This window comes from Phyllobates terribilis, unplaced genomic scaffold, assembly GCF_046119375.1.
Source record: "Phyllobates terribilis strain yellow unplaced genomic scaffold, ASM4611937v1 Scaffold_9__5_contigs__length_417890890, whole genome shotgun sequence".
Classification (NCBI taxonomy): domain Eukaryota; kingdom Metazoa; phylum Chordata; class Amphibia; order Anura; family Dendrobatidae; genus Phyllobates; species Phyllobates terribilis.
The window spans coordinates 38984153-39010515 of record NW_027362769.1 but is presented as its reverse complement, the minus strand read 5'-3'; the positions used below and the strand labels follow the sequence as shown (position 1 = coordinate 39010515).

General features: G+C 45.5%; 1 protein-coding gene across 5 annotated transcripts in view; it reads left to right on the top strand.

Annotated features, from left to right (window-relative positions):
* PARD3B (par-3 family cell polarity regulator beta) overlaps positions 1 to 26363 on the top strand; it is a 2083049-nt gene that overhangs the window by 650957 nt on the left and 1405729 nt on the right. For all 5 annotated transcript variants that reach the window (XM_073646400.1, XM_073646398.1, XM_073646401.1 and 2 more), the window contains one exon: positions 19259 to 19343. In XM_073646400.1, coding sequence (XP_073502501.1) covers positions 19259 to 19343 — 85 coding nt within the window. The remainder of the gene's footprint in view (positions 1 to 19258; positions 19344 to 26363) is intronic.

Here is a 26363-nt window from a genome sequence, read left to right as displayed (position 1 = left end):
GCCTCTGTAACACTGCCCTGACACTGACAGCCAGCCAGCTCTATAGTGATGCACTTGTGAGTCGGCTGTCAGTCACTGCTCAGTACATAGTGAGCAGCCTCTGTAACACTGCCCTGACACTGACTGCCAGCCAGCTCTATAATGATGCACTTGTGAGTCGGCTGTCAGTCACTGCTCAGTACATAGTGATCAGCCTCTGTAACACTGCCCTGACACTGACTGCCAGCCAGCTCTATAATGATGCACTTGTGAGTCGGCTGTCAGTCACTGCTCAGTACATAGTGAGCAGCCTCTGTAACACTGCCCTGACACTGACAGCCTGCCAGCTCTATAATGATGCACTTGTGAGTCGGCTGTCAGTCACTGCTCAGTACATAGTGAGCAGCCTCTGTAACACTGCCCTGACTGCCAGCCAGCTCTATAATGATGCACTTGTGAGACAGCTGTCAGTCACTGCTCAGTACATAGTGAGCAGCCTCTGTAACACTGCCCTGACACTGACAGCCAGCCAGCTCTATAATGATGCACTTGTGAGTCGGCTGTCAGTCACTGCTCAGTACATAGTGAGCAGCCTCTGTAACACTGCCCTGACACTGACAGCCAGCCAGCTCTATAATGATGCATTTGTGAGTCGGCTGTCAGTCACTGCGCAGTACATAGTGAGCAGCCTCTGTAACACTGCCCTGACACTGACAGCCAGCCAGCTCTATAATGATGCACTTGTGAGTCGGCTGTCAGTCACTGCTCAGTACATAGTGAGCAGCCTCTGTAACACTGCCCTGACACTGACTGCCAGCCAGCTCTGTAATGATGCACTTGTGAGTCGGCTGTCAGTCACTGCTCAGTACATAGTGATCAGCCTCTGTAACACTGCCCTGACACTGACAGCTAGCCAGCTCTATAATGATGCACTTGTGAGTCGGCTGTCAGTCACTGCTCAGTACATAGTGAGCAGCCTCTGTAACACTGCCCTGACACTGACTGCCAGCCAGCTCTATAATGATGCACTTGTGAGTCGGCTGTCAGTCACTGTTCAGTACATAGTGAGCAGCCTCTGTAACACTGCCCTGACACTGACAGCCAGCCAGCTCTATAATGATGCACTTGTGAGTCGGCTGTCAGTCACTGCTCAGTACATAGTGAGCAGCCTCTGTAACACTGCCCTGACACTGACTGCCAGCCAGCTCTATAATGATGCACTTGTGAGTCAGCTGTCAGTCACTGCTCAGTACATAGTGAGCCGCCTCTGTAACACTGCCCTGACACTGACAGCCAGCCAGCTCTATAATGATGCACTTGTGAGTCGGCTGTCAGTCACTGCTCAGTACATAGTGATCATCCCCTGTAACACTGCCCTGACACTGACAGCCAGCCAGCTCTATAATGATGCACTTGTGAGTCGGCTGTCAGTCACTGCTCAGTACATAGTGAGCAGCCTCTGTAACACTGCCCTGACACTGACTGCCAGCCAGCTCTATAATGATGCACTTGTGAGTCGGCTGTCAGTCACTGCTCAGTACATAGTGATTAGCCTCTGTAACACTGCCCTGACACTGACAGCTAGCCAGCTCTATAATGATGCACTTGTGAGTCGGCTGTCAGTCACTGCTCAGTACATAGTGAGCAGCCTCTGTAACACTGCCCTGACACTGACTGCCAGCCAGCTCTATAATGATGCACTTGTGATTCAGCTGTCAGTCACTGCTCAGTACATAGTGAGCCGCCTCTGTAACACTGCCCTGACTGCCAGCCAGCTCTATAATGATGCACTTGTGAGTCGGCTGTCAGTCACTGCTCAGTACATAGTGAGCAGCCTCTGTAACACTGCCCTGACACTGACTGCCAGCCAGCTCTGTAATGATGCACTTGTGAGTCGGCTGTCAGTCACTGCTCAGTACATAGTGAGCAGCCTCTGTAACACTGCCCTGACACTGACTGCCAGCCAGCTCTATAATGATGCACTTGTGAGTCGGCTGTCAGTCACTGCTCAGTACATAGTGAGCAGCCTCTGTAACACTGCCCTGACACTGACTGCCAGCCAGCTCTATAATGATGCACTTGTGAGTCGGCTGTCAGTCACTGTTCAGTACATAGTGAGCAGCCTCTGTAACACTGCCCTGACACTGACAGCCAGCCAGCTCTATAATGATGCACTTGTGAGTTGGCTGTCAGTCACTGCTCAGTACATAGTGAGCAGCCTCTGTAACACTGCCCTGACACTGACTGCCAGCCAGCTCTATAATGATGCACTTGTGAGTCAGCTGTCAGTCACTGCTCAGTACATAGTGAGCCGCCTCTGTAACACTGCCCTGACACTGACTGCCAGCCAGCTCTATAATGATGCACTTGTGAGTCGGCTATCAGTCACTGCTCAGTACATAGTAAGCAGCCTCTGTAACACTGCCCTGACACTGACTGCCAGCCAGCTCTATAATGATGCACTTGTGAGTCGGCTGTCAGTCACTGCTCAGTACATAGTGAGCAGCCTCTGTAACACTGCCCTGACACTGACTGCCAGCCAGCTCTATAATGATGCACTTGTGAGTCGGCTGTCAGTCACTGTTCAGTACATAGTGATCAGCCTCTGTAACACTGCCCTGACACTGACTGCCAGCCAGCTCTATAATGATGCACTTGTGAGTCGGCTGTCAGTCACTGCTCAGTACATAGTGAGCAGCCTCTGTAACACTGCCCTGACACTGACTGCCAGCCAGCTCTATAATGATGCACTTGTGAGTCAGCTGTCAGTCGCTGCTCAGTACATAGTGAGCCGCCTCTGTAACACTGCCCTGACACTGACTGCTAGCCAGCTCTATAATGATGCACTTGTGAGTCGGCTGTCAGTCACTGCTCAGTACATAGTGAGCAGCCTCTGTAACACTGCCCTGACACTGACAGCCAGCCAGCTCTATAATGATGCACTTGTGAGTCGGCTGTCAGTCACTGTTCAGTACATAGTGAGCAGCCTCTGTAACACTGCCCTGACACTGACTGCCAGCCAGCTCTATAATGATGCACTTGTGAGTCGGCTGTCAGTCACTGTTCAGTACATAGTGAGCAGCCTCTGTAACACTGCCCTGACACTGACAGCCAGCCAGCTCTATAATGATGCACTTGTGAGTCGGCTGTCAGTCACTGTTCAGTACATAGTGAGCAGCCTCTGTAACACTGCCCTGACACTGACTGCCAGCCAGCTCTATAATGATGCACTTGTGAGTCGGCTGTCAGTCACTGCTCAGTACATAGTGAGCAGCCTCTGTAACACTGCCCTGACACTGACTGCCAGCCAGCTCTATTATGATGCACTTGTGAGTCAGCTGTCAGTCACTGCTCAGTACATAGTGAGCCGCCTCTGTAACACTGCCCTGACACTGACTGCCAGCCAGCTCTATAATGATGCACTTGTGAGTCGGCTGTCAGTCACTGCTCAGTACATAGTGAGCAGCCTCTGTAACACTGCCCTGACACTGACTGCCAGCCAGCTCTATAATGATGCACTTGTGAGTCGGCTGTCAGTCACTGTTCAGTACATAGTGAGCAGCCTCTGTAACACTGCCCTGACACTGACAGCCAGCTCTATAATGATGCACTTGTGAGTCGGCTGTCAGTCACTGTTCAGTACATAGTGAGCAGCCTCTGTAACACTGCCCTGACACTGACAGCCAGCCAGCTCTATAATGATGCACTTGTGAGTCGGCTGTCAGTCACTGTTCAGTACATAGTGAGCAGCCTCTGTAACACTGCCCTGACACTGACAGCCAGCCAGCTCTTTAATGATGCACTTGTGAGTCGGCTGTCAGTCACTGCTCAGTACATAGTGAGCAGCCTCTGTAACACTGCCCTGACACTGACTGCCAGCCAGCTCTATAATGATGCACTTGTGAGTCGGCTGTCAGTCACTGCTCAGTACATAGTGATCAGCCTCTGTAACACTGCCCTGACACTGACAGCCAGCCAGCTCTATAATGATGCACTTGTGAGTCGGCTGTCAGTCACTGCTCAGTACATAGTGAGCAGCCTCTGTAACACTGCCCTGACACTGACTGCCAGCCAGCTCTATAATGATGCACTTGTGAGTCGGCTGTCCGTCACTGCTCAGTACATAGTGATCAGCCTCTGTAACACTGCCCTCACACTGACAGCTAGCCAGCTCTATAATGATGCACTTGTGAGTCGGCTGTCAGTCACTGCTCAGTACATAGTGAGCAGCCTCTGTAACACTGCCCTGACACTGACTGCCAGCCAGCTCTATAATGATGCACTTGTGAGTCAGCTGTCAGTCGCTGCTCAGTACATAGTGAGCCGCCTCTGTAACACTGCCCTGACACTGACTGCTAGCCAGCTCTATAATGATGCACTTGTGAGTCGGCTGTCAGTCACTGCTCAGTACATAGTGAGCAGCCTCTGTAACACTGCCCTGACACTGACAGCCAGCCAGCTCTATAATGATGCATTTGTGAGACGGCTGTCAGTCACTGCTCAGTACATAGTGAGCAGCCTCTGTAACACTGCCATGACACTGACTGCCAGCCAGCTCTATAATGATGCACTTGTGAGTCGGCTGTCAGTCACTGTTCAGTACATAGTGAGCAGCCTCTGTAACACTGCCCTGACACTGACTGCCAGCCAGCTCTATAATGATGCACTTGTGAGTCGGCTGTCAGTCACTGCTCAGTACATAGTGAGCAGCCTCTGTAACACTGCCCTGACACTGACAGCCAGCCAGCTCTATAATGATGCACTTGTGAGTCGGCTGTCAGTCACTGCTCAGTACATAGTGAGCCGCCTCTGTAACACTGCCCTGACACTGACTGCCAGCCAGCTCTATAATGATGCACTTGTGAGTCGGCTGTCAGTCACTGCTCAGTACACAGTGAGCAGCCTCTGTAACACTGCCCTGACACTGACTGCCAGGCAGCTCTGTAATGATGCACTTGTGAGTCGGCTGTCAGTCACTGCTCAGTACATAGTGAGCCGCCTCTGTAACACTGCCCTGACACTGACTGCCAGCCAGCTCTATAATGATGCATTTGTGAGTCGGCTGTCAGTCACTGCTCAGTACATAGTGAGCAGCCTCTGTAACACTGCCCTGACACTGACTGCCAGCCAGCTCTATAATGATGCACTTGTGAGTCGGCTGTCAGTCACTGCTCAGTACATAGTTATCAGCCTCTGTAACACTGCCCTGACACTGACTGCCAGCCAGCTCTATAATGATGCACTTGTGAGTCGGCTGTCAGTCACTGCTCAGTACATAGTGAGCAGCCTCTGTAACACTGCCCTGACACTGACTGCCAGCCAGCTCTATAATGATGCACTTGTGAGTCGGCTGTCAGTCACTGCTCAGTACATAGTGAGAAGCCTCTGTAACACTGCCCTGACACTGACAGCCAGCCAGCTCTATAATGATGCACTTGTGAGTCAGCTGTCAGTCACTGCTCAGTACATAGTGAGCAGCCTCTGTAACACTGCCCTGACACTGACTGCCAGGCAGCTCTGTAATGATGCACTTGTGAGTCGGCTGTCAGTCACTGCTCAGTACATAGTGAGACGCCTCTGTAACACTGCCCTGACACTGACTGCCAGCCAGCTCTATAATGATGCACTTGTGAGTCGGCTGTCAGTCACTGCTCAGTACATAGTGAGCAGCCTTTGTAACACTGCCCTGACACTGACTGCCAGCCAGCTCTATAATGATGCACTTGTGAGTCGGCTGTCAGTCACTGCTCAGTACATAGTGAGCAGCCTCTGTAACACTGCCCTGACACTGACTGCCAGCCAGCTCTATAATGATGCACTTGTGAGTCGGCTGTCAGTCACTGCTCAGTACATAGTGAGCAGCCTCTGTAACACTGCCCTGACACTGACTGCCAGCCAGCTCTATAATGATGCACTTGTGAGTCGGCTGTCAGTCACTGCTCAGTACATAGTGAGCAGCCTCTGTAACAATGCCCTGACACTGACTGCCAGCCAGCTCTATAATGATGCACTTGTGAGTCAGCTGTCAGTCACTGCTCAGTACATAGTGAGCAGCCTCTGTAACACTGCCCTGACTCTGACTGCCAGCCAGCTCTATAATGATGCACTTGTGAGTCGGCTGTCAGTCACTGCTCAGTACATAGTGAGCAGCCTCTGTAACACTGCCCTGACACTGACTGCCAGCCAGCTCTATAATGATGCACTTGTGAGTCGGCTGTCATTCACTGCTCAGTACATAGTGAGCAGCCTCTGTAACACTGCCCTGACACTGACTGCCAGCCAGCTCTATAATGATGCACTTGTGAGTTGACTGTCAGTCACTGTTCAGTACATAGTGAGCAGCCTCTGTAACACTGCCCTGACACTGACTGCCAGCCAGCTCTATAATGATGCACTTGTGAGTCGGCTGTCAGTCACTGCTCAGTACATAGTGAGCAGCCTCTGTAACATTGCCCTGACACTGACTGCCAGCCAGCTCTATAATGATGCACTTGTGAGTCGGCTGTCATTCACTGCTCAGTACATAGTGAGCAGCCTCTGTAACACTGCCCTGACACTGACTGCCAGCCAGCTCTATAATGATGCACTTGTGAGTCGGCTGTCAGTCACTGCTCAGTACATAGTGAGCAGCCTCTGTAACACTGCCCTGACACTAACTGCCAGCCAGCTCTATAATGATGCACTTGTGAGTCAGCTGTCAGTCACTGTTCAGTACATAGTGAGCAGCCTCTGTAACACTGTCCTGACACTGACTGCCAGCCTGCTCTATAATGATGCACTTGTGAGTCGGCTGTCAGTCACTGCTCAGTACATAGTGAGCAGCCTCTGTAACACTGCCCTGACACTGACAGCCAGCCAGCTCTATAATGATGCACTTGTGCGTCGGCTGTCAGTCACTGCTCAGTATATAGTGAGCAGCCTCTGTAACACTGCCCTGACACTGACTGCCAGCCAGCTCTATAATGATGCACTTGTGAGTCGGCTGTCAGTCACTGCTCAGTACATAGTAAGCAGCCTCTGTAACACTGTCCTGACACTGACTGCCAGCCAGCTCTATAATGATGCACTTGTGAGTCGGCTGTCAGTCACTGCTCAGTACATAGTGAGCAGCCTCTGTAACACTGCCCTGACACTGACTGCCAGCCAGCTCTATAATGATGCACTTGTGAGTCGGCTGTCAGTAACTGTTCAGTACATAGTTATCAGCCTCTGTAACACTGCCCTGACACTGACTGCCAGCCAGCTCTATAATGATGCACTTGTGAGTCGGCTGTCAGTCACTGTTCAGTACATAGTGAGCAGCCTCTGTAACACTGCCCTGACACTGACTGCCAGCCAGCTCTATAATGATGCACTTGTGAGTCGGCTGTCAGTCACTGCTCAGTACATAGTGAGCAGCCTCTGTAACACTGCCCTGACACTGACTGCCAGCCAGCTCTATAATGATGCACTTGTGAGTCGGCTGTCAGTCACTGTTCAGTACATAGTGAGCAGCCTCTGTAACACTGCCTTGACACTGACAGCCAGCCAGCTCTATAATGATGCACTTGTGAGTCGGCTGTCAGTCACTGTTCAGTACATAGTGATCAGCCTCTGTAACACTGCCCTGACACTGACAGCTAGCCAGCTCTATAATGATGCATTTGTGAGTCGGCTGTCAGTCACTGCTCAGTACATAGTGAGCAGCCTCTGTAACACTGCCCTGACACTGACAGCCAGCCAGCTCTATAATGATGCACTTGTGAGTCGGCTGTCAGTCACTGCTCAGTACATAGTGAGCAGCCTCTGTAACACTGCCCTGACACTGACTGCCAGCCAGCTCTATAATGATGCACTTGTGAGTCGGCTGTCAGTCACTGCTCAGTACATAGTGAGCAGCCTCTGTAACACTGCCCTGACACTGACTGCCAGCCAGCTCTATAATGATGCACTTGTGAGTCGGCTGTCAGTCACTGCTCAGTACATAGTGAGCAGCCTCTGTAACACTGCCCTGACACTGACTGCCAGCCAGCTCTATAATGATGCACTTGTGAGTCAGCTGTCAGTCGCTGCTCAGTACATAGTGAGCCGCCTCTGTAACACTGCCCTGACACTGACTGCTAGCCAGCTCTATAATGATGCACTTGTGAGTCGGCTGTCAGTCACTGCTCAGTACATAGTGAGCAGCCTCTGTAACACTGCCCTGACACTGACAGCCAGCCAGCTCTATAATGATGCACTTGTGAGTCGGCTGTCAGTCACTGCTCAGTACATAGTGAGCAGCCTCTGTAACACTGCCCTGACACTGACAGCCAGCCAGCTCTATAATGATGCATTTGTGAGTCGGCTGTCAGTCACTGCTCAGTACATAGTGAGCAGCCTCTGTAACACTGCCCTGACACTGACTGCCAGCCAGCTCTATAATGATGCACTTGTGAGTCGGCTGTCAGTCACTGTTCAGTACATAGTGAGCAGCCTCTGTAACACTGCCCTGACACTGACTGCCAGCCAGCTCTATAATGATGCACTTGTGAGTCGGCTGTCAGTCACTGCTCAGTACATAGTGAGCAGCCTCTGTAACACTGCCCTGACACTGACAGCCAGCCAGCTCTATAATGATGCACTTGTGAGTCGGCTGTCAGTCACTGCTCAGTACATAGTGAGCAGCCTCTGTAACACTGCCCTGACATTGACTGCCAGCCTGCTCTATAATGATGCACTTGTGAGTCGGCTGTCAGTCACTGCTCAGTACATTGTGAGCAGCCTCTGTAACACTGCCCTGACACTGACTGCCAGCCAGCTCTATAATGATGCACTTGTGAGTCGGCTGTCAGTCACTGCTCAGTACATAGTGAGCAGCCTCTGTAACATTGCCCTGACACTGACTGCCAGCCAGCTCTATAATGATGCACTTGTGAGTCGGCTGTCATTCACTGCTCAGTACATAGTGAGCAGCCTCTGTAACACTGCCCTGACACTGACTGCCAGCCAGCTCTATAATGATGCACTTGTGAGTCGGCTGTCAGTCACTGCTCAGTATATAGTGAGCAGCCTCTGTAACACTGCCCTGACACTGACTGCCAGCCAGCTCTATAATGATGCACTTGTGAGTCGGCTGTCAGTCACTGCTCAGTACATAGTGAGCAGCCTCTGTAACACTGCCCTGACACTGACTGCCAGCCAGCTCTACAATGATGCACTTGTGAGTCGGCTGTCAGTCACTGTTCAGTACATAGTGAGCAGCCTCTGTAACACTGCCCTGACACTGACTGCCAGCCAGCTCTATAATGATGCACTTGTGAGTCGGCTGTCAGTCACTGCTCAGTACATAGTGAGCAGCCTCTGTAACACTGCCCTGACACTGACTGCCAGCCAGCTCTATAATGATGCACTTGTGAGTCGGCTGTCAGTCACTGCTCAGTACATAGTGAGCAGCCTCTGTAACACTGCCCTGACACTGACTGCCAGCCAGCTCTATAATGATGCACTTGTGAGTCGGCTGTCAGTCACTGCTCAGTACATAGTGAGCAGCCTCTGTAACACTGCCCTGACACTGACTGCCAGCCAGCTCTATAATGATGCACTTGTGAGTCGGCTGTCAGTCACTGCTCAGTACATAGTGAGCAGCCTCTGTAACACTGCCCTGACACTGACAGCCAGCCAGCTCTATAATGATGCACTTGTGAGTCGGCTGTCAGTCACTGCTCAGTACATAGTGAGCAGCCTCTGTAACACTGCCCTGACACTGACAGCCAGCCAGCTCTATAATGATGCACTTGTTAGTCGGCTGTCAGTCACTGCTCAGTACATAGTGAGCAGCCTCTGTAACACTGCCCTGACACTGACTGCCAGCCAGCTCTATAATGATGCACTTGTGAGTCGGCTGTCAGTCACTGTTCAGTACATAGTGAGCAGCCTCTGTAACACTGCCCTGACACTGACTGCCAGCCAGCTCTATAATGATGCACTTGTGAGTCAGCTGTCAGTCACTGCTCAGTACATAGTGAGCAGCCTCTGTAACACTGCCCTGACACTGACAGCCAGCCTGCTCTATAATGATGCACTTGTGAGTCGGCTGTCAGTCACTGCTCAGTACATAGTGAGCAGCCTCTGTAACACTGCCCTGAAACTGACAGCCAGCCAGCTCTATAATGATGCACTTGTGAGTCGGCTGTCAGTCACTGCTCAGTACATAGTGAGCAGCCTCTGTAACACTGCCCTGACACTGACTGCCAGCCAGCTCTATAATGATGCACTTGTGAGTCGGCTGTCAGTCACTGCTCAGTACATAGTGAGCAGCCTCTGTAACACTGCCCTGAAACTGACAGCCAGCCAGCTCTATAATGATGCACTTGTGAGTCGGCTGTCAGTCACTGCTCAGTACATAGTGATCAGCCTCTGTAACACTGCCCTGACACTGACAGCCAGCCAGCTCTATAATGATGCACTTGTGAGTCGGCTGTCAGTCACTGCTCAGTACATAGTGAGCAGCCTCTGTAACACTGCCCTGACACTGACTGCCAGCCAGCTCTATAATGATGTACTTGTGAGTCGGCTGTCAGTCACTGCTCAGTACATAGTGAGCAGCCTCTGTAACACTGCCCTGACACTGACTGCCAGCCAGCTCTGTAATGATGCACTTGTGAGTCGGCTGTCAGTCACTGCTCAGTACATAGTGAGCAGCCTCTGTAACACTGCCCTGACACTGACTGCCAGCCAGCTCTGTAATGATGCACTTGTGAGTCGGCTGTCAGTCACTGCTCAGTACATAGTGATCAGCCTCTGTAACACTGCCCTGACACTGACAGCCAGCCAGCTCTATAATGATGCACTTGTGAGTCGGCTGTCAGTCACTGCTCAGTACATAGTGAGCAGCCTCTGTAACACTGCCCTGATACTGACTGCCAGCCAGCTCTATAATGTTGCACTTGTGAGTCGGCTGTCAGTCACTGCTCAGTACATAGTGATCAGCCTCTGTAACACTGCCCTGACACTGACAGCTAGCCAGCTCTATAATGATGCACTTGTGAGTCGGCTGTCAGTCACTGCTCAGTACATAGTGAGCAGCCTCTGTAACACTGCCCTGACACTGACTGCCAGCCAGCTCTATAATGATGCACTTGTGAGTCGGCTGTCAGTCACTGCTCAGTACATGGTGAGCAGCCTCTGTAACACTGCCCTGACACTGACTGCCAGCCAGCTCTATAATGATGCACTTGTGAGTCGGCTGTCAGTCAGTGCTGATGCGTTGTTACAGCTGCCTCTCACTATGTACTGAGTGTTAATGTAAGGCTTGCCGCCCATGCCTCTATGACTTAATCATGAAGGCCGCCGGGAGGAATAAAATGAACTTCCTCCTGGCAGCGGGGCTCTCAGTAACCCCATATCTGCAGGTTAATAGCATTTTGGGGCATTACAGGTTCTTTTCAATAACACTCTTGAATATTAAGTACTCCATGTAAAATATCTCCTGATATAAAGTGTTTAGTGACACTATTGGATACAGAAAATCACAAAACACAAAAATGACAAAATAAAAACTAGGAATGAATAAGGATACTGAATTGAAAACCATGTCGCGGCACAAGTAATGGCATCCATTGTTTGAAACATATGCCAAAATCAGACTAACCTATGATTGATTAGAAAATACTTATTTGTACCCTCCTTGTCAAGGCTCACATGACTTTAGTTAGCCTATGAATGATAGCTTTGATGCATAAAGGCAAGCTATCATCTGAAAATGTCCTATTGTTCACAATAGGCGATGTCACAGCGTACCCTGCTACCCTGTCTTCATAATGAACATAATGCACATGCTCATTAAATGCGCCAATACCCAAAGATAGGGTCGGAGTCTGTTCATTAGGGCTATGTACATGTGTTGTTTCCTCATTTAACAGGAAATTAGAGTCTAAAAAAAACAGTGGCCAGTGTAAAATTGCAAGATTACTAATTTTGTCTTTTTTATATAAAAATTGTGATATGAAAAATAAAATAACAAAACTATTTTACTACATGTAACAGAAAAATATGATTTAGCAATAGGCCATTTTCTAATGATAACTTTCATTTTAAAAGACAAGTTATTACCTGTTCCTTGTTCACATTGGCAAAGACGAGAGCTGAGCAGACTAGAAATGCTTTTATTACCAAGCACAAGCAGTCTAAAGACCTTGGCTTCTTGTGAGGCTGCATTTATGCCTTTGGTGCTGGGTCCTTGAATGCATTACAGGAACAGTGAAATCAGAGGATTACCAGAGCATTTTAGATCAAGATATGCCAAAATTGTAAGAAAACTAGGTTTGAGTTTAACAAAATCGGTCCTTCAGCAAGATAATGACCCAAAAGTACTCAAGTATGGTTAAGAAGGCATAAATGGACTGTTATAAACTGTTGTCCTTTTTTCAGTCCAATTGATTGTCCCTGGAAAGAACTGAAATTTTACTATTGAAAAAAGTAACCCCTCAAACATTCAACAGCTTGAGAGAATTTCAGTGGAGAAGTTAAAGAAACTACCAGTAGACTGGTGCAAGGAGCTCACAGATGTAGGCTCTCATTGTTGTGAAAGGCTGTGTAGCCAAGTATTAGGGAAGGTTGCCTTTAATCCTGTCCATATAGTATTCTTTATTCTTCTTTATTTTTTTTATAAATGACTGCATGTCTGTTGACTATTAACTGTATTAATAATGTTGACCACATCTGTTTTTAGATATATAGGAAAGTATAAGTGAAGAGCCGTGATTTGAATGCAGTCTGCCATTTTGAGTACAGTCATGGCCAAAAGTTTTGAGACTGACACATATTTTTTTTGTTTTACAAAGTTTTCTTCTTTAGTGTTTTAAGATTTCTTAATCACACAGTTAAATACAATTATAAACAGTTCACAAGTTTTTAAACTTTTACACATCAAGTTTATGCAAAACCTCAATATATACAGTGTTGACCCTTATTTTTAAAGACTTGTGGCAGCCCATTTTTATCTAATCAGTGCTTGGAGTTCATTCCAATTTTTGTGCTTGTATTTGTCCACCCAATATTTGAGGATTGACGATACGTTTGGAATGGGATTGAGATCTGGGGAGTTTCCTGACCATGGACCCAAAATTGAAATGTTTTGTTCACCAAGACACTTGGTTAAGGGTTATCACTTTTGCCTTGCGACATGGTGCTCCACAGATGAATGGTCTCAGGAGGCGTTACTGCTGGCATGACACAGCACTCATGGTAGTGCTCACCTACTCTTCTCTACACAATCATTCTTCAAGATGTTCAAAACAATCTGATGTGGGTTTCAAAGTGAACTTTGTAAAAAAAAAAATTTCTTAGTCTCAAAACTATTGGCCATGACTGTATAATGTTGCTTATTTTATGGACTGACTGAATTTTCCTTCTTTTGTTTTAGAAGTTAGAAAAAAAAGTTTTTTTTTGTGATTTTTTTTCTGGAAAAGCTGGCTATAAGCAATAAATCTGTATTTTGCGGCTTCTAGACTGAGAATGGTATTTTGTAACGTTCATGTTTGCATGTTTAGTGATGCATTAAAAGGGTAATCCAACTTTTGTCGGAATAATATGGCATCTACCCTTTTTAAGAAAAGAACAACAATATTAATTCAGCCCTGATGCTTCTGCAGTCAGTTAGTGTTTTCAATAGTTACATGTGATGTTACTGGCGCCATTGCTTAATATTGATTCCGGTAAAGGATTGCATGTGACCTTTGTAGACTCTGGTACAGGCCATACAACCATAATGGCCACCTAAAAATGAGACCAGGAAGACTACCCCAGCATCAGTGCTGGATCACCAGTTAAAAATAGAGGTTTACAGTGTTTATTTTTTCAGGAATTATGTAACCACTTTAATACATTGCCCAATAATTATGCCTAAATATTCAGTTTTGCAAAATCTAATTTTACCCGATAAAGGAGGTTTGCACTGACCTGATTTTGGCCTGCAAACAGGACATTCAATAAACAAGTGGGTTTCTTAGAGAGATGTCATGTTAAAATTGATTTCCAATCAAATCCATGGAATTTTCTGGCTTCTTTATAACTTTCCTGTAGCAGACTTGATTCACTCTTTATTTCCATTTATGGCTGAATTTGATTTTAGTAACTGAAATATCTGCTGTTTGCTTCCTTCAGACAATTTTTAATAAAGATGATTCATTTCTACTTGTTTTGGCAGGGGAGATATTTTTTTTCTCCAAAATTCCTCTAAAGACTTTAGATTTGTAGTTTTATAACAAGTAAAGTTCCATTGTTCAGCCCCTTAATAAAAGTCCTAAATGTTTACTCTGGAGCTAAAATTGAGATTTTCTTACATGTTTTGTAAAACCCTAGTTTTTACCTAAAGTAGGGCTGTGTTATTTCTGGCCGTGGCTGGTAATGAGTACCACAATACAGCCACATTCCTGTGCTCCGCTAAGCCCTTTATATATTTACTCTACTGGTATTACTCTCTCCAGTGAGATACCCAGTGGAAGGTCACAAAGCTCCATTGTACAGGCAGCTGCTGTTCATTACGCAAGTAATACAAGTAGCAATATAGCAGAATATGACTGCGTATAGATATCGACCTGTTATAGCAACACATGTGGATGGATATACTCATTATAATGACCATTCTAGTAAAAGTCCACATTCAAGCTTGGTCATCAGAATATATATAGGCTATTAAAGGGGGCAAGTTTAGTAATATAATTTAGTGAAACAGTGTTCCCATTCCTGTAATTATACTATAAAGTCATAATATACAGTACAGACCAAAAGTTTGGACACACCTTCTCATTTAAAGATTTTTCTGTATTTTCATGACTATGAAAATTGTGCATTCACACTGAAGGCATCAAAACTATGAATTAACACATGTGGTATTATATACTTAGCAAAAAAGTGTGAAACAACTGAAAATATGTCTTATATTCTAGGTTCTTCAAAGTAGCCACCTTTTGCTTTGATGACTGCTTTGCACACTCTTGGCATCATGCAGCGGCATGCTATTCCATCTGGTTTGGGTTTAGTTGGACCATCATTTATTTTTCAACAGGACAATGACCCCAAACAAACCTCCAGGTTTTGTAAGGGCTATTTGACCAAGAAGGAGAGAGATGGGGTTCTACGCCAGATGACCTGGCCTCCACAGTCACCAGACCTGAACCCAATCGAGATGGTTTGGGGTGAGCTGGACCGCAGAGTGAAGGCAAAAGGGCCAAGAAGTGCTAAGCATCTCTGGGAACTCCTTCAAGATTGTTGGAAGACCATTTCCGGTGACTACCTCTTGAAGCTCATCAAGAGAATGCCAAGAGTGTGCAAAGCAGTCATCAAAGCAAAAGGTGGCTACTTGGAAGAACCTAGAATATAAGACATATTTTCAGTTGTTTCACACATTTTTGTTAAGTATATAATTCCACATGTGTTAATTCATAGTTTTGATGCCTTCAGTGTGAATGTTCAATTTTCATAGTCCTGAAAATACAGAAAAATCTTTAAATGAGAAGGTGTGTCCAAACTTTTGGTCTGTACTGTATATTTCTGATGGCTATTAAAGGGGGCAAGTTTAGTAATATAATTTAGTGAAACAGTGTTCCCATTCCTGTAATTATACTGCAAAATCATAATATAGATGATGGCAAAAAAATATTGCTATTCCTTGTATATACTGTGTATATGGAACTTTGTCTGACTCTCCAATTCCAAGATCTTGAAATGTATAGATCCCAATGTTATTCCATATGTAGGACCTTTGGAAGAGGTGGATGGTACAGGTTGTTGTTTCATTCACAGTGTCATGTGCCTCTTCCTAAGGCCTTCATAACATATTGTATCATTTCTGCTCAGTGTCATATGGCAGGCGGGTATTGTGAATGTATCCTGCTCTAATTATTACTACAATTGTTTTATACCTCCTGGGCATCGTTCTTTAGGCATGGCAACTACCCTGCCCCGCTTGCAGCTGTTTTTTTCAACTCCCAATGTCAAAAGCTTTCAGTTTCATATAGGTTTCATGCTAAAATTTATAGTGCACTTTATGGTGTAAATTTATGGTGCACTTTTAAAGGGAACTTGTCAGCAGGTTTTTCCAATATAAATTAAAGCCACCACCTTTAACACCTCTTGTACTGCAGTCCGGCTGTATGTAAACCCCCAATTCACCCTGCATATCGAATAATTCTCCCACACCACATACTAATTTTGGACGATGGGTGTTGTTGGTCTTTGTCTAACCCCTCCTCTATCTCCTAAATGTGCATCCTTCTGTCTTAGTTGATGTGGAAGATGCGTCTTATGTCATCCACATAGTGCTGTCCAATCTATACCTGCACAGCTGAAGTACACCCCTGTGCAGGCACACTTTGCTCTGCTACTTTGTCACGCCAGGGCAGGGAGATCCCTGGGTTGCAAAGCAAAGGGAGGGGATGAGGGAGCTGCTTAAGGGGACCCCTGTCGATAGGGAGACAGGAAAGATGTTGACCCCTCAATACTCACCTTATGCTGACACCTGCGCTCCCTATTGTCCTAGATGGGTCCTTCCCCCCCGTGCGCCGTCACGGGCCTAAGCGCTGGCTGACCCTGGGTCTTAGCCATAGATAGTGTGCAGAGCTCCAAGACACTAGTCTTGCAAGTACAATAAGACAACACAGGGAAAGGGACAGACAGGGAAAACACACAAACAAATGGAAATCCACAGGAATTAAAAGGAGCACAAACAACTTCTCCCAGAAGCCTACAGCTTCTCCAAAAACGAACGCCACCACTACTCCCAGGTAAGTAAGACACACGATAGAAAAACCTATTGCTGGCATGGGAGGAAGCCAGGAGTGAGATTAGTGAAGGCTGGGTGTTACCAATAAGCAGTAGCTGAGACCAAAGCCAAATGGAATCTCAGCAGACTTAAACCAAGAACTCTTCACCACTTCCGTCCCAAAAGAAACAACAAACCTACACCACTCATGTAAATGATCTCAAAGACTCCAAAGAGTCTGTGATCAGCTAATCTCTGTGATCTTCTGATCACAGGTGCACCACAGGTCCCAGCAGGTTGCAGTACACTCGTGACATACTACTGGCGTGCGCATTATAAGACTTTGCTCTGCCCTTATTAAAGCAGAGAAAAGTGTGCTGTGCGTGCATGACATAATACACATCATCCTCATCAGTCAAGGCAAGATGGCGTTATTCTGGGGATAGAGGAGGAGCCAGGCAAAGTCCAACAATTGGCATTCATCATGGGAGAATTTTAAAAGATATTTTTTGGATATGAATGAGGAGTTTAAGGCTTTTATAGAGTTTGCTGGACTGTAGTACAAGAGGAGTTAAAGGTGGTGGTGTCACGCAAGGTGTAGGAAAGACTAAGTGCAACACGAAGGGGAAAGGGGGGTGGAGACCTCCTAGGCTGATCTCATATCACCCTGTCTACCCTATCATCCCTATATTGGTTCCTCACCAATCGCCGCACAGGAACCTAAACCCTGTATTTCCTTAGAGCATGGCCCTGGATAGGGAAGGGCGATGAGCACTAGTCAGTCCCAACTAACAACTAAGGACAACAAGAGAGACAAACACAGGGGAAAGTAACTTAGCTTGAGCCGACTTCAGAGAGATTACACCAAACGTCCTCCTAGCACCAGAGAGGAAGAAATCAGACGTCACTAGCTCCAAGCCTTCACAAGGGAACATGTGAATATCACTGGCACCTTCCTGTAGCAAATAGAAAGTATTTAAACACCCAGGTCTGGGTGTCAATTAGCAGGAGGGAGGTAGCCGCTGGGTCCTAGAGGGAGACAGATCTAAGAAGGTATCTCTAATGCCAAACGAAGAGATCTTCTGCAACCAAATGCAGGGCGACTGTCTGTCATATCTGACACACCCGTGACAGGTGGCTTTAGTTTATACTGGGAAAACCTGTTGACAGGTTCCTTTTAACTACATAGTCCCATGTTTTTGTTCATGGACATTGTTTCAGAATTAAATGCTATTCCTACACCTTTTTAAGCAGAATTTAAAAGTGTAACCGTACCTTTTTTTCCTAAAACCTGGCCCAGCATTAAGTGAAAAATAAATAATATTTAGATTTGAGAGACCTTAGTGGTTGCATTAATTCATTATTTCTGCCAATTATTTCTATTGCATTATTTCTGTGCCATATTGTGTATAAATATGTGACTCTTGAGATTTTGGGTTATACTAGACTGATGAAGAGGCCTGAATAGTCTCGAAAGCTTGCAACCTGTTACCATCTTTTCAGTTAGCCATTAAAAGGTATCAACCACTGAGGACTCTCAAATCGAAATATTTTTCTATGTACTGGCTAACACGGTACAAAAAAATAAATAAATAAATTATATATTTTTTTTTTCCCTGTGAATAAATAATATACTCATTTACCTTCTCTGCAGTGCAGAACTGTCTAGGTCTGCCAACTTTCTATGAGCTTCTTCAACCAATGGGGACAGGCACTTGACTACTGTAGGTAATGGCTGCAGTAGTTGACTTCAGTGGTCATATGCCTGTCCCCACCTGATGAAAAGATTTGCTGGTGATCAAATATATTTTTTTATTACTCTACCATTATACCATGCCATATCAGATTTAGGGGAAAAATAGTCAGTTAACCCATTGATCTTTGTTTGATCGAATGCAGCCAAAAAAGGTTTTGTGTTTTTTTTTGTAATCCATCTTGTTGCTGAAGCTTTCTGAAGTTATAATAACTTTTTTTACAGTGTGTGTACAAAGCTATAATGATATCAATTCTTATCAATTTGTGCGTATAATTGAGAGAATCTGCATATAAAACCGCCAAGCACAAGAGTTGGAATGTGGATACTTTGCCCGGCCCCGAGGCTGCTCTACTTTTGAGAGAACATATTGAATTTAGATCTGGAGAAGCGGGAGCTCAGCTGCTTTGGACAACTGGTATTGGTTGTGTTTTGATGCCGATGCTGTAGGCTCTACTTCCAGATGGAGATAGATTTCTGATTTGCAAGACAACCCGGTATAAGCATATAAATGCCGAATTCTCAAATCATTGCCTGAGTGGGAATGCTGCAAAAGGAAAAAAAAACAGAAATCGAACATTAACACATCTCTGTATAAAGGTTTCCCATCCCACAAATTGCTGTTGATCATACCACAACAACAGAGAAGCCAGATATGTAAATCACAACCAATACTATAAGTCATGTTTTCTTATTACAGTGCTAGTTCCTATTTTCTTGCCCCATTTTAATATGTAGATTAGCAAATAATGTTATCTGGATGATAACAATGTGATATTAAACCTTTATGTGATTCATTTTAGGATCGTTCAGAGTCGGAGCCGGTCATCAGAGGTAACCGAGAGAATCTTTCCATAGAATATAATGGCCTGCAAGACAAGATGAAAGGTATTGTGATTTTTTTTTTTTTGGTGGGGGGGGTGAAAGAATAGGGCATTGCGCTAATGTCATTAAACCTAAATATTGGCTACATTATGTACATTTTACCGTCTGTATTGTTTTTTATTCTTCTGAAACTTTCTTTTAAAAAGTATTCTGTCTTGGTGAGATAATACTGTTGTCATTTGATTACTTTTCTCAGCTTCTTGTATAAATATGTATACAGTGATTAAAAGGATTGAAGAATTGTTTAGGGTCAAACAATTTTTTTTTTTTTACAAATGTCAGAATTTATTTCCATCACTAAAATAATGAAAAAAAACACAGGACAAGTTTGGTATCGGCATAATCATACTGACCTATAGAATCATGTTGCCAAGTCATTTTACTACATAATGAACAATGTAAATACAAAATCCAAAAAACAATGGCAGAATTTTGTTGTTGTTTTTTTTTTTTTTCCCAGAATTTCACAATTTTTCTCCCTTTTTCCAGTACCAGTATACATCCAGTATAGTAAAACGAATGGTGTCATTCAAAACTAAAACTCATCCCACCAAAAATCAAGCCCTCATATGGCTATGTTGACTGAAAATAAAAAAGTTATGGCTCTTTGAACAAGGGGAAGAAAAGATGGAAGCACAAAAATGGAAAATCATCCAGTTGGGAAGGGGTTAAAGTGAATGTGTTGGTGATGTGATATCAGACCTTCATAGTAAATACTGTAATTTTCTATGCCATGAAAATGCATTGTTCTGGTTTTGTGCTTTTCCTCTTGGAAGAGTACATAAATTGACACCTGTTTATTATCATTCCCCTTTTATTAGGGTGTGTTCTTACACAATGCAGAGTTATCAGAAATGTTGCATTATTATGTCATAGGAAAAACAGACATACCAGAAGAGCCCATACACACAGGATAGGTGTTTGTACGTGTAGTATAGATGCCCGTACACGCAGGATAGATGCCCATACACGTAGGATAGATGCCCGTACACGTAGGACAGGTGCCCGTACACGTAGGATAGGTGCCCGTACACGTAGGATAGATGCCCGTACACGTAGGATAGATGCCCGTACACGTAGGATAGATGCCCGTACACGTAGGATAGATGCCCGTACACACAGGATAGATGCCTGTACATGTAGGTTAGATGCCTGTTCACACAGAATAGATGGCCGTACACCCAGGATAGATGCCTGTACACGCTGGAGAGATGCCCATACACGTAGGATAGATGCCCGTACACGTAGGATAGATGCCCGTACACACAGGATAGATGCCTGTACATGTAGGTTAGATGCCTGTTCACACAGAATAGATGGCCGTACACCCAGGATAGATGCCTGTACACGCTGGAGAGATGCCCATACACGTAGGATAGATGCCCGTACATGTAGGCTAGATGCCTGTACACGCAGGATAGATGCCCTTTCATGTAGGATAGATGCCCGTACCCGTAGGATAGATGCCTGTACACTTAAGCTAGATGCCTGTACACGTAGGCTAGATGCCCGTACACGCAGGAGAGATGCCCTTTCATGTAGGGTAGATGCCCGTTCATGTAGGATATATGCCCATACATGTAGGATAGCAGTAGGCTGAAGTGAATACTCATACATTCGACAGTGATCTCTCCCAACTCCCATTAAACGAGGATGCAGGCTCAGACTGGCCCATGGGGAACAGGAGAAATTCGCTGGTGGGCACCTGCAGGTATAGAAGTGGACACCCCAACATTCCTCAAGAACAGTTGTTGGCACAATACACTTGATTCGCTAAGTACAGACAGCTTTCATTTATTTACCAAATGAATTAATTTATTATATTGAAGCAGAGGTAAATTTGTGAATGTGGGTAATATAGTATATTACAGTAATATAGCACGTAGCTGAACAGAGGACCTCTGGAGTCAATGTTACTGCTGGGTTTTTGGTACCCCAGTCTGACACTACTTGGATTTTCAGGGGGTTTGATATCAGCATTTCAGCCTACTTTAATCTAATGTGGATTTGAATGGTTGGACAGATCGTTATAGAGCTTGTGTGTTGTCCCTGTATTTTCATAGCTATTCAGTTTACTATCACACTTCATGCTGATAGGTTTATTGGTATCCTGTGCGTGTAGCTGTCAGCCTGATATGTGGAATAAAAGAAGTGCCATAGCCTAGACATGGAATGACTTTATTGATTACAATCTGCATACAGCACTGCAGAATATGTTGGTGCTATAGAACCAATAAAAAACAATATATTTATATTTTGGATTTTTTTTTTGTATTGAATTTGAGTTTTTAAAACTGTTTCTTTTACTGCCACACATGGAAAATAATATATGTGTCAGCACTTTGTCTTTTAGACCTGTTTAAAGGAAACCTGTCACCATGAAAATGCAGTATAATCTGCAGGCATCATGTTATAACGCAGGGGGAGCTCAGCAGATTGATGTATAGTGTTGTGAGAAAAGACTAGGTATAACCTGTATCTTCATCATTTAATCCTCTGCTCTTTCTGGCATTTTTGGTCCAGTGGGCGGGGCTATCTTGATATAAGTGTGCATACAGAAATAGCTGTCAGTCACTGATAGGACCGCCCACTGGACCGGAAAGCCTAGGAAGAGCAGAGGTATAAATGATGAAATCACAGGTTATGCTGAGTCTTTTCTCACAAAATCACATATCATTCTGCTCATCCCCTTCTTCTCTATAACATGGGGCCCGCAGATCCCATTGCATTTTCTTGGTGACAGGTTAGTTTTAAGAGAACAGATGATCTAAGGGCCCTTTCACACAGATTTCTCCACTTTGCTCAGTGACCCCATCTGGGCTTACGTCTGAGCCCCCCGCAAAAAGGGATTCGGGCATATGTACAGACAGGGCCATTGACTATAATGGTGCAGACGGAGTCACCGTGTTTTCTGTCGAGCATCATTTTCGTCCATATACAAATATTGGAAGCGGACAGGAGGACAGTCTACTGTGTTTTGCTGTCTGCGTTCAATAGGGGTATATGGTTGAAAATGATGCATGGCAGAGAACACGGTGACTCAGTCGGCATCATTATAGTCAATGGCCCTGTAGGCACAGCCTCCCGAACCTTGGTTTGTGGGGGGCTCGGACACAAGCCCCGATGGGGCCACCAAACATAGGTCAAAACACTGTGTGGAAGGGCCCTTATACAAAGTCATACAAATTTCTTTTACGGTTTGTATTAACCAGATATAAAATTTCTTACAATTTTAAATAACAACTAAATGTATTGATGGAGCTACTAGCATAGCATTGTTCGTGACGCGCCCCTGGGCCTGCTGCGTCGCGCGGCATCGCGCGCACGGGGGAGCTTACCCGGAGTCGGGTCAGATGGGGGTAGTAGTCTCGTGGCGGTGACCCGGTCCGTGCCCAGGGAGTCAAACTGAGCGGCAGTCTTTAGCAGTAGATGTTAGAATGTTCGACTACGCCACCCGTTGAATGCGGCTATGAAGCCGCCGCTGCAGGGCAGACCGCTGAGGCCGGTGGTAAGGTTGTGCAGCGTAGCTGGTAGAACCCCCAACGGGAGGGGTATGGCCTCAGGGCAGCAGATGTAGATGATGGTGATAGCGATGATGCAGCAAGAAAGCTCAGAGACTTGTGATGCAGTTTCAGGGTTTTTACTCACAGGTGTTGCTCCGGTCACTCCGGCCTTGAGTGACCACCCGAGTCGTGCTGCGTCCACCAGGTGTGGGACTCGGCCAACCCCCAGGCAGTTCCAGAGCGTGGTCCTGAGCTCCCCTCTCTTCCTTCCTACTGGCCGTCCCCACCAGGGACCCACCTTTGTCCGGCTCCCTCGGGCCTCTTGGTGGTAAAACCTTCTCTGGCTTTCCTGACCCTATTCGTGGTATGCCTTCCTGGTGAGTGTGGTGAGGGTCGTGCCAAAGCTTGACCACGACCTCCGGTTCCTGGTTAAGGATATGTTGCCTCTGCCATCTTGGGATCCGGTACCCTTTTCTGCCAACCCTTCACCCGTCCACTTGTGGGATCTCAGGGTTCCCTCTTGTCCTGCGTCTCTGGGCCTTTCTTCCTCCTCCTCTCCACTACAGGCCTGGCCCTGGAGCTGGGCCCAGCCGGAGCCACAGCTCCCTGTCAGCTCTCTCTCTGAACAGACCTGGACTCTCTCCCTGTCCTAAGATGGTGCCCACCTTATATACTCCCTCTATGTGTGAGCCCAGGTGACTAGCACCCAATGGGCTCCTACTTCTATGCCCAGAGTCCCTCCCCTATCTGCCCCTACACTACTGGGATGTTCCTCCCCCCCTCCCACTCCAGCCAGGGACAGACACTGTCGTACCTGCACATCTACCTAGTGGGAGTACCGTTGTTCTGTCCCCCGGAAATGGGATGAGTGTAGTGCATGCAGCTTACTGAGCTCAGTCCCACACTCCATCCTTACCCGGGAGTGGAATACCACACCTCTGGTTTGAGGTGCAATACCCCTGTAGCAGCCGAGTCCTCGGGGTGCTACATTAGCATAATAATACAATGAATAACCTTAAGTGAAGCATTTCTTCATGTTACATTCTTTACATTTTTCCCTCAAATTATTATAGACAAGTTTAACAATCATCTAGTTAACCCACAGCGAATGCCCTCGGGTGGAAAGACAGTAGTTGGCAAGAGCGGACTCAGACTTTGCTTTTACTCAGAGCCCCTTACAGTTATGTGCGACTGCAGATTAAATACACTAACGTGCAGGATGAAAAAGTCACTTTTTGGGAAAAATAACATTATTGCAGCTGTTTGCAAATCCTTTTCCAGCCTGAGGTCTCCAACAAAATAATATATATAAATCTTTTGGCATTTGCACTAGTATGCTACATGTTAAACGGCCCAAACAAATTCTCTGCACGAATATCTCTGTATTTTTAGCTACCTCCTAAAATAGTAATAATAATGTAAAATCCTACTACTGACATTCTGTATTAGGACCTGTTTCGTTGACAATATCCTTGCTTTTCATATATTAGTCCAGGAGCTGTGTCCTAGCAGTGTATGTATTGTAAAAGTATTATCTGCAGCCATGGGTAAGAAATCCTAGTGTGGCTACACAGAAATTGCAGCAATTATTAACATAAAAGGGAATCTGTCAGAAAGATTTCACCCCCCATACTATTTTTGTGCCCATGTAGCTCTTTCAAATACAACTCCAACAATACCTTTACATGGCCAGCCCGCTCCTCCATTACTGAGACATCAGCATTTGAATTCATATGTAAATAAGGCTGCAGAACTATTTGAAGCCTCTGTCACTCCGGCTAACGTTGCCTTCTCCTGCTTGACTGATCGCTCCTTTCTCAGAAGTCACCCAGAACCCAGTGTGTCAGTCAAGCAGGAGGTGGTGCTGGGCATGGAGTAGAGCTGGAGTGACTGAGGCTTCAGATCTACCAATAGCTCTTTAGCCTAATTTGCATATCAGTTCAAACGCTGATTTCTCAGTAAAGGAGAAACAGACTGGCCATGTAAAGATAAAGCTGAACTTGTCTTAGAAAGAGTTACATGTGCATATAAATAGTTTGTAGGATGAAATTCTGCTGACAGATTCCCTTTAATAACTATCTGGTATGTTTGCTGTATCATGCGCTTTATATATTTTTTAAAGATGTATGCTCACTTTCAGTGAATGAAACATTGTTTATGTCCAGATGCAGAAAACATGTTGTGCCATTATTATGTCCTTACCACAATTTTTCAGAAATAACTAGGGAAGACAGCTCATACAGCTTGGATGAATGGCATGTTTTCAGAATGTTATCCAGATCTTTATTACCTGGATGTAAATATTAATATTTCCTAACAGCAAGCAGAGATCTTTAGAAATTGTTAAAGGGAACCTTTCACTGGGTTTTTGCCATATAAAGTACGGCCACCTCTATTAGGGCCTTTTTTTGACTGCCGATCAGCTGCTTGTTATTGTATTGTCAGTCATTCTGATAGCATGTTTTCACAGACAGAATGAACGCTCTGCCATAGATCATTCGGTGTACGTAGGCTTCCATTGTTATCGGCGGCACAAGCCCTGTTTACACAGGAAATTGTGCTACCGAGAACGATGATATATTCTGTAGTACAAAATAATTTATATGTGACTTCTTTTGTGCCTATTTTAATGTTATACTAAGTTTATGAGATATATTTCATCTAAATCTGTTACCATTCTTATGTTGCCCTCTCTAAAGTCAGCATGAAAAAGTGTAGTAAACCTAGTGACATAGGAGTGCTGAGAACCAGGAGTCTGGTGTGTACCTTAGCTGACAGCTCCATGCCCATCCCCAATAATTGATAACGTTCTACCTTTGCACAGTATAGGTGAAAGCTTATAATTTGTGCGGCTGAAGCAACTGCTCATGAATATGCTCCTAGTTAAAAGTCTTGGCTTCAATGCTACAACTAATAAACTGCAAGTTTCCTCCAAAACTGCACCATAATGCCATAAACTGACGCTGCTGAAATCAGCTGTCCCTACTCCATGCTAACCTAAGGTAGGGCCGCACCAGGAGAAATAAATGAGAAGCCCTGACCTAGATCATGAGACGTGACCCTAGATATCCATAAGTAACTCAAGCTGCTGCAGATACTTCCTATCACTATGAGATGCTACCGGGAGCGACATTAATATCATTTGTAGGAATAAATCCTCTATCTGTTAGATATCACTACAAGAGACATCAGCGTGGCAGGCAGCTGAAGTCATCATGTTCTGTAGGTAAAGATGATGTGATCCAGCCTTGATTGCGCATAATGAAGCCTGATCATCTCTGAGCTGTTACACCATATTTTAGGAAGTAGAAGACCAGATCATCTCCACTTGTTAAATATCACTATTGCTTTTGTGGCTTGTTCAGTAGGTTGACCATTGTTCTAGGGGGTTGCAGAAATGGTGATTACCCCCAGTATGGCTCCATTTATCAGAACACCTTACTTTCTGCATTCTCTATAGCAAACAGCTCCAGACCGTGTCCAACAAACTTCACTCTGTGTTCACCCATAAAACTGCTAC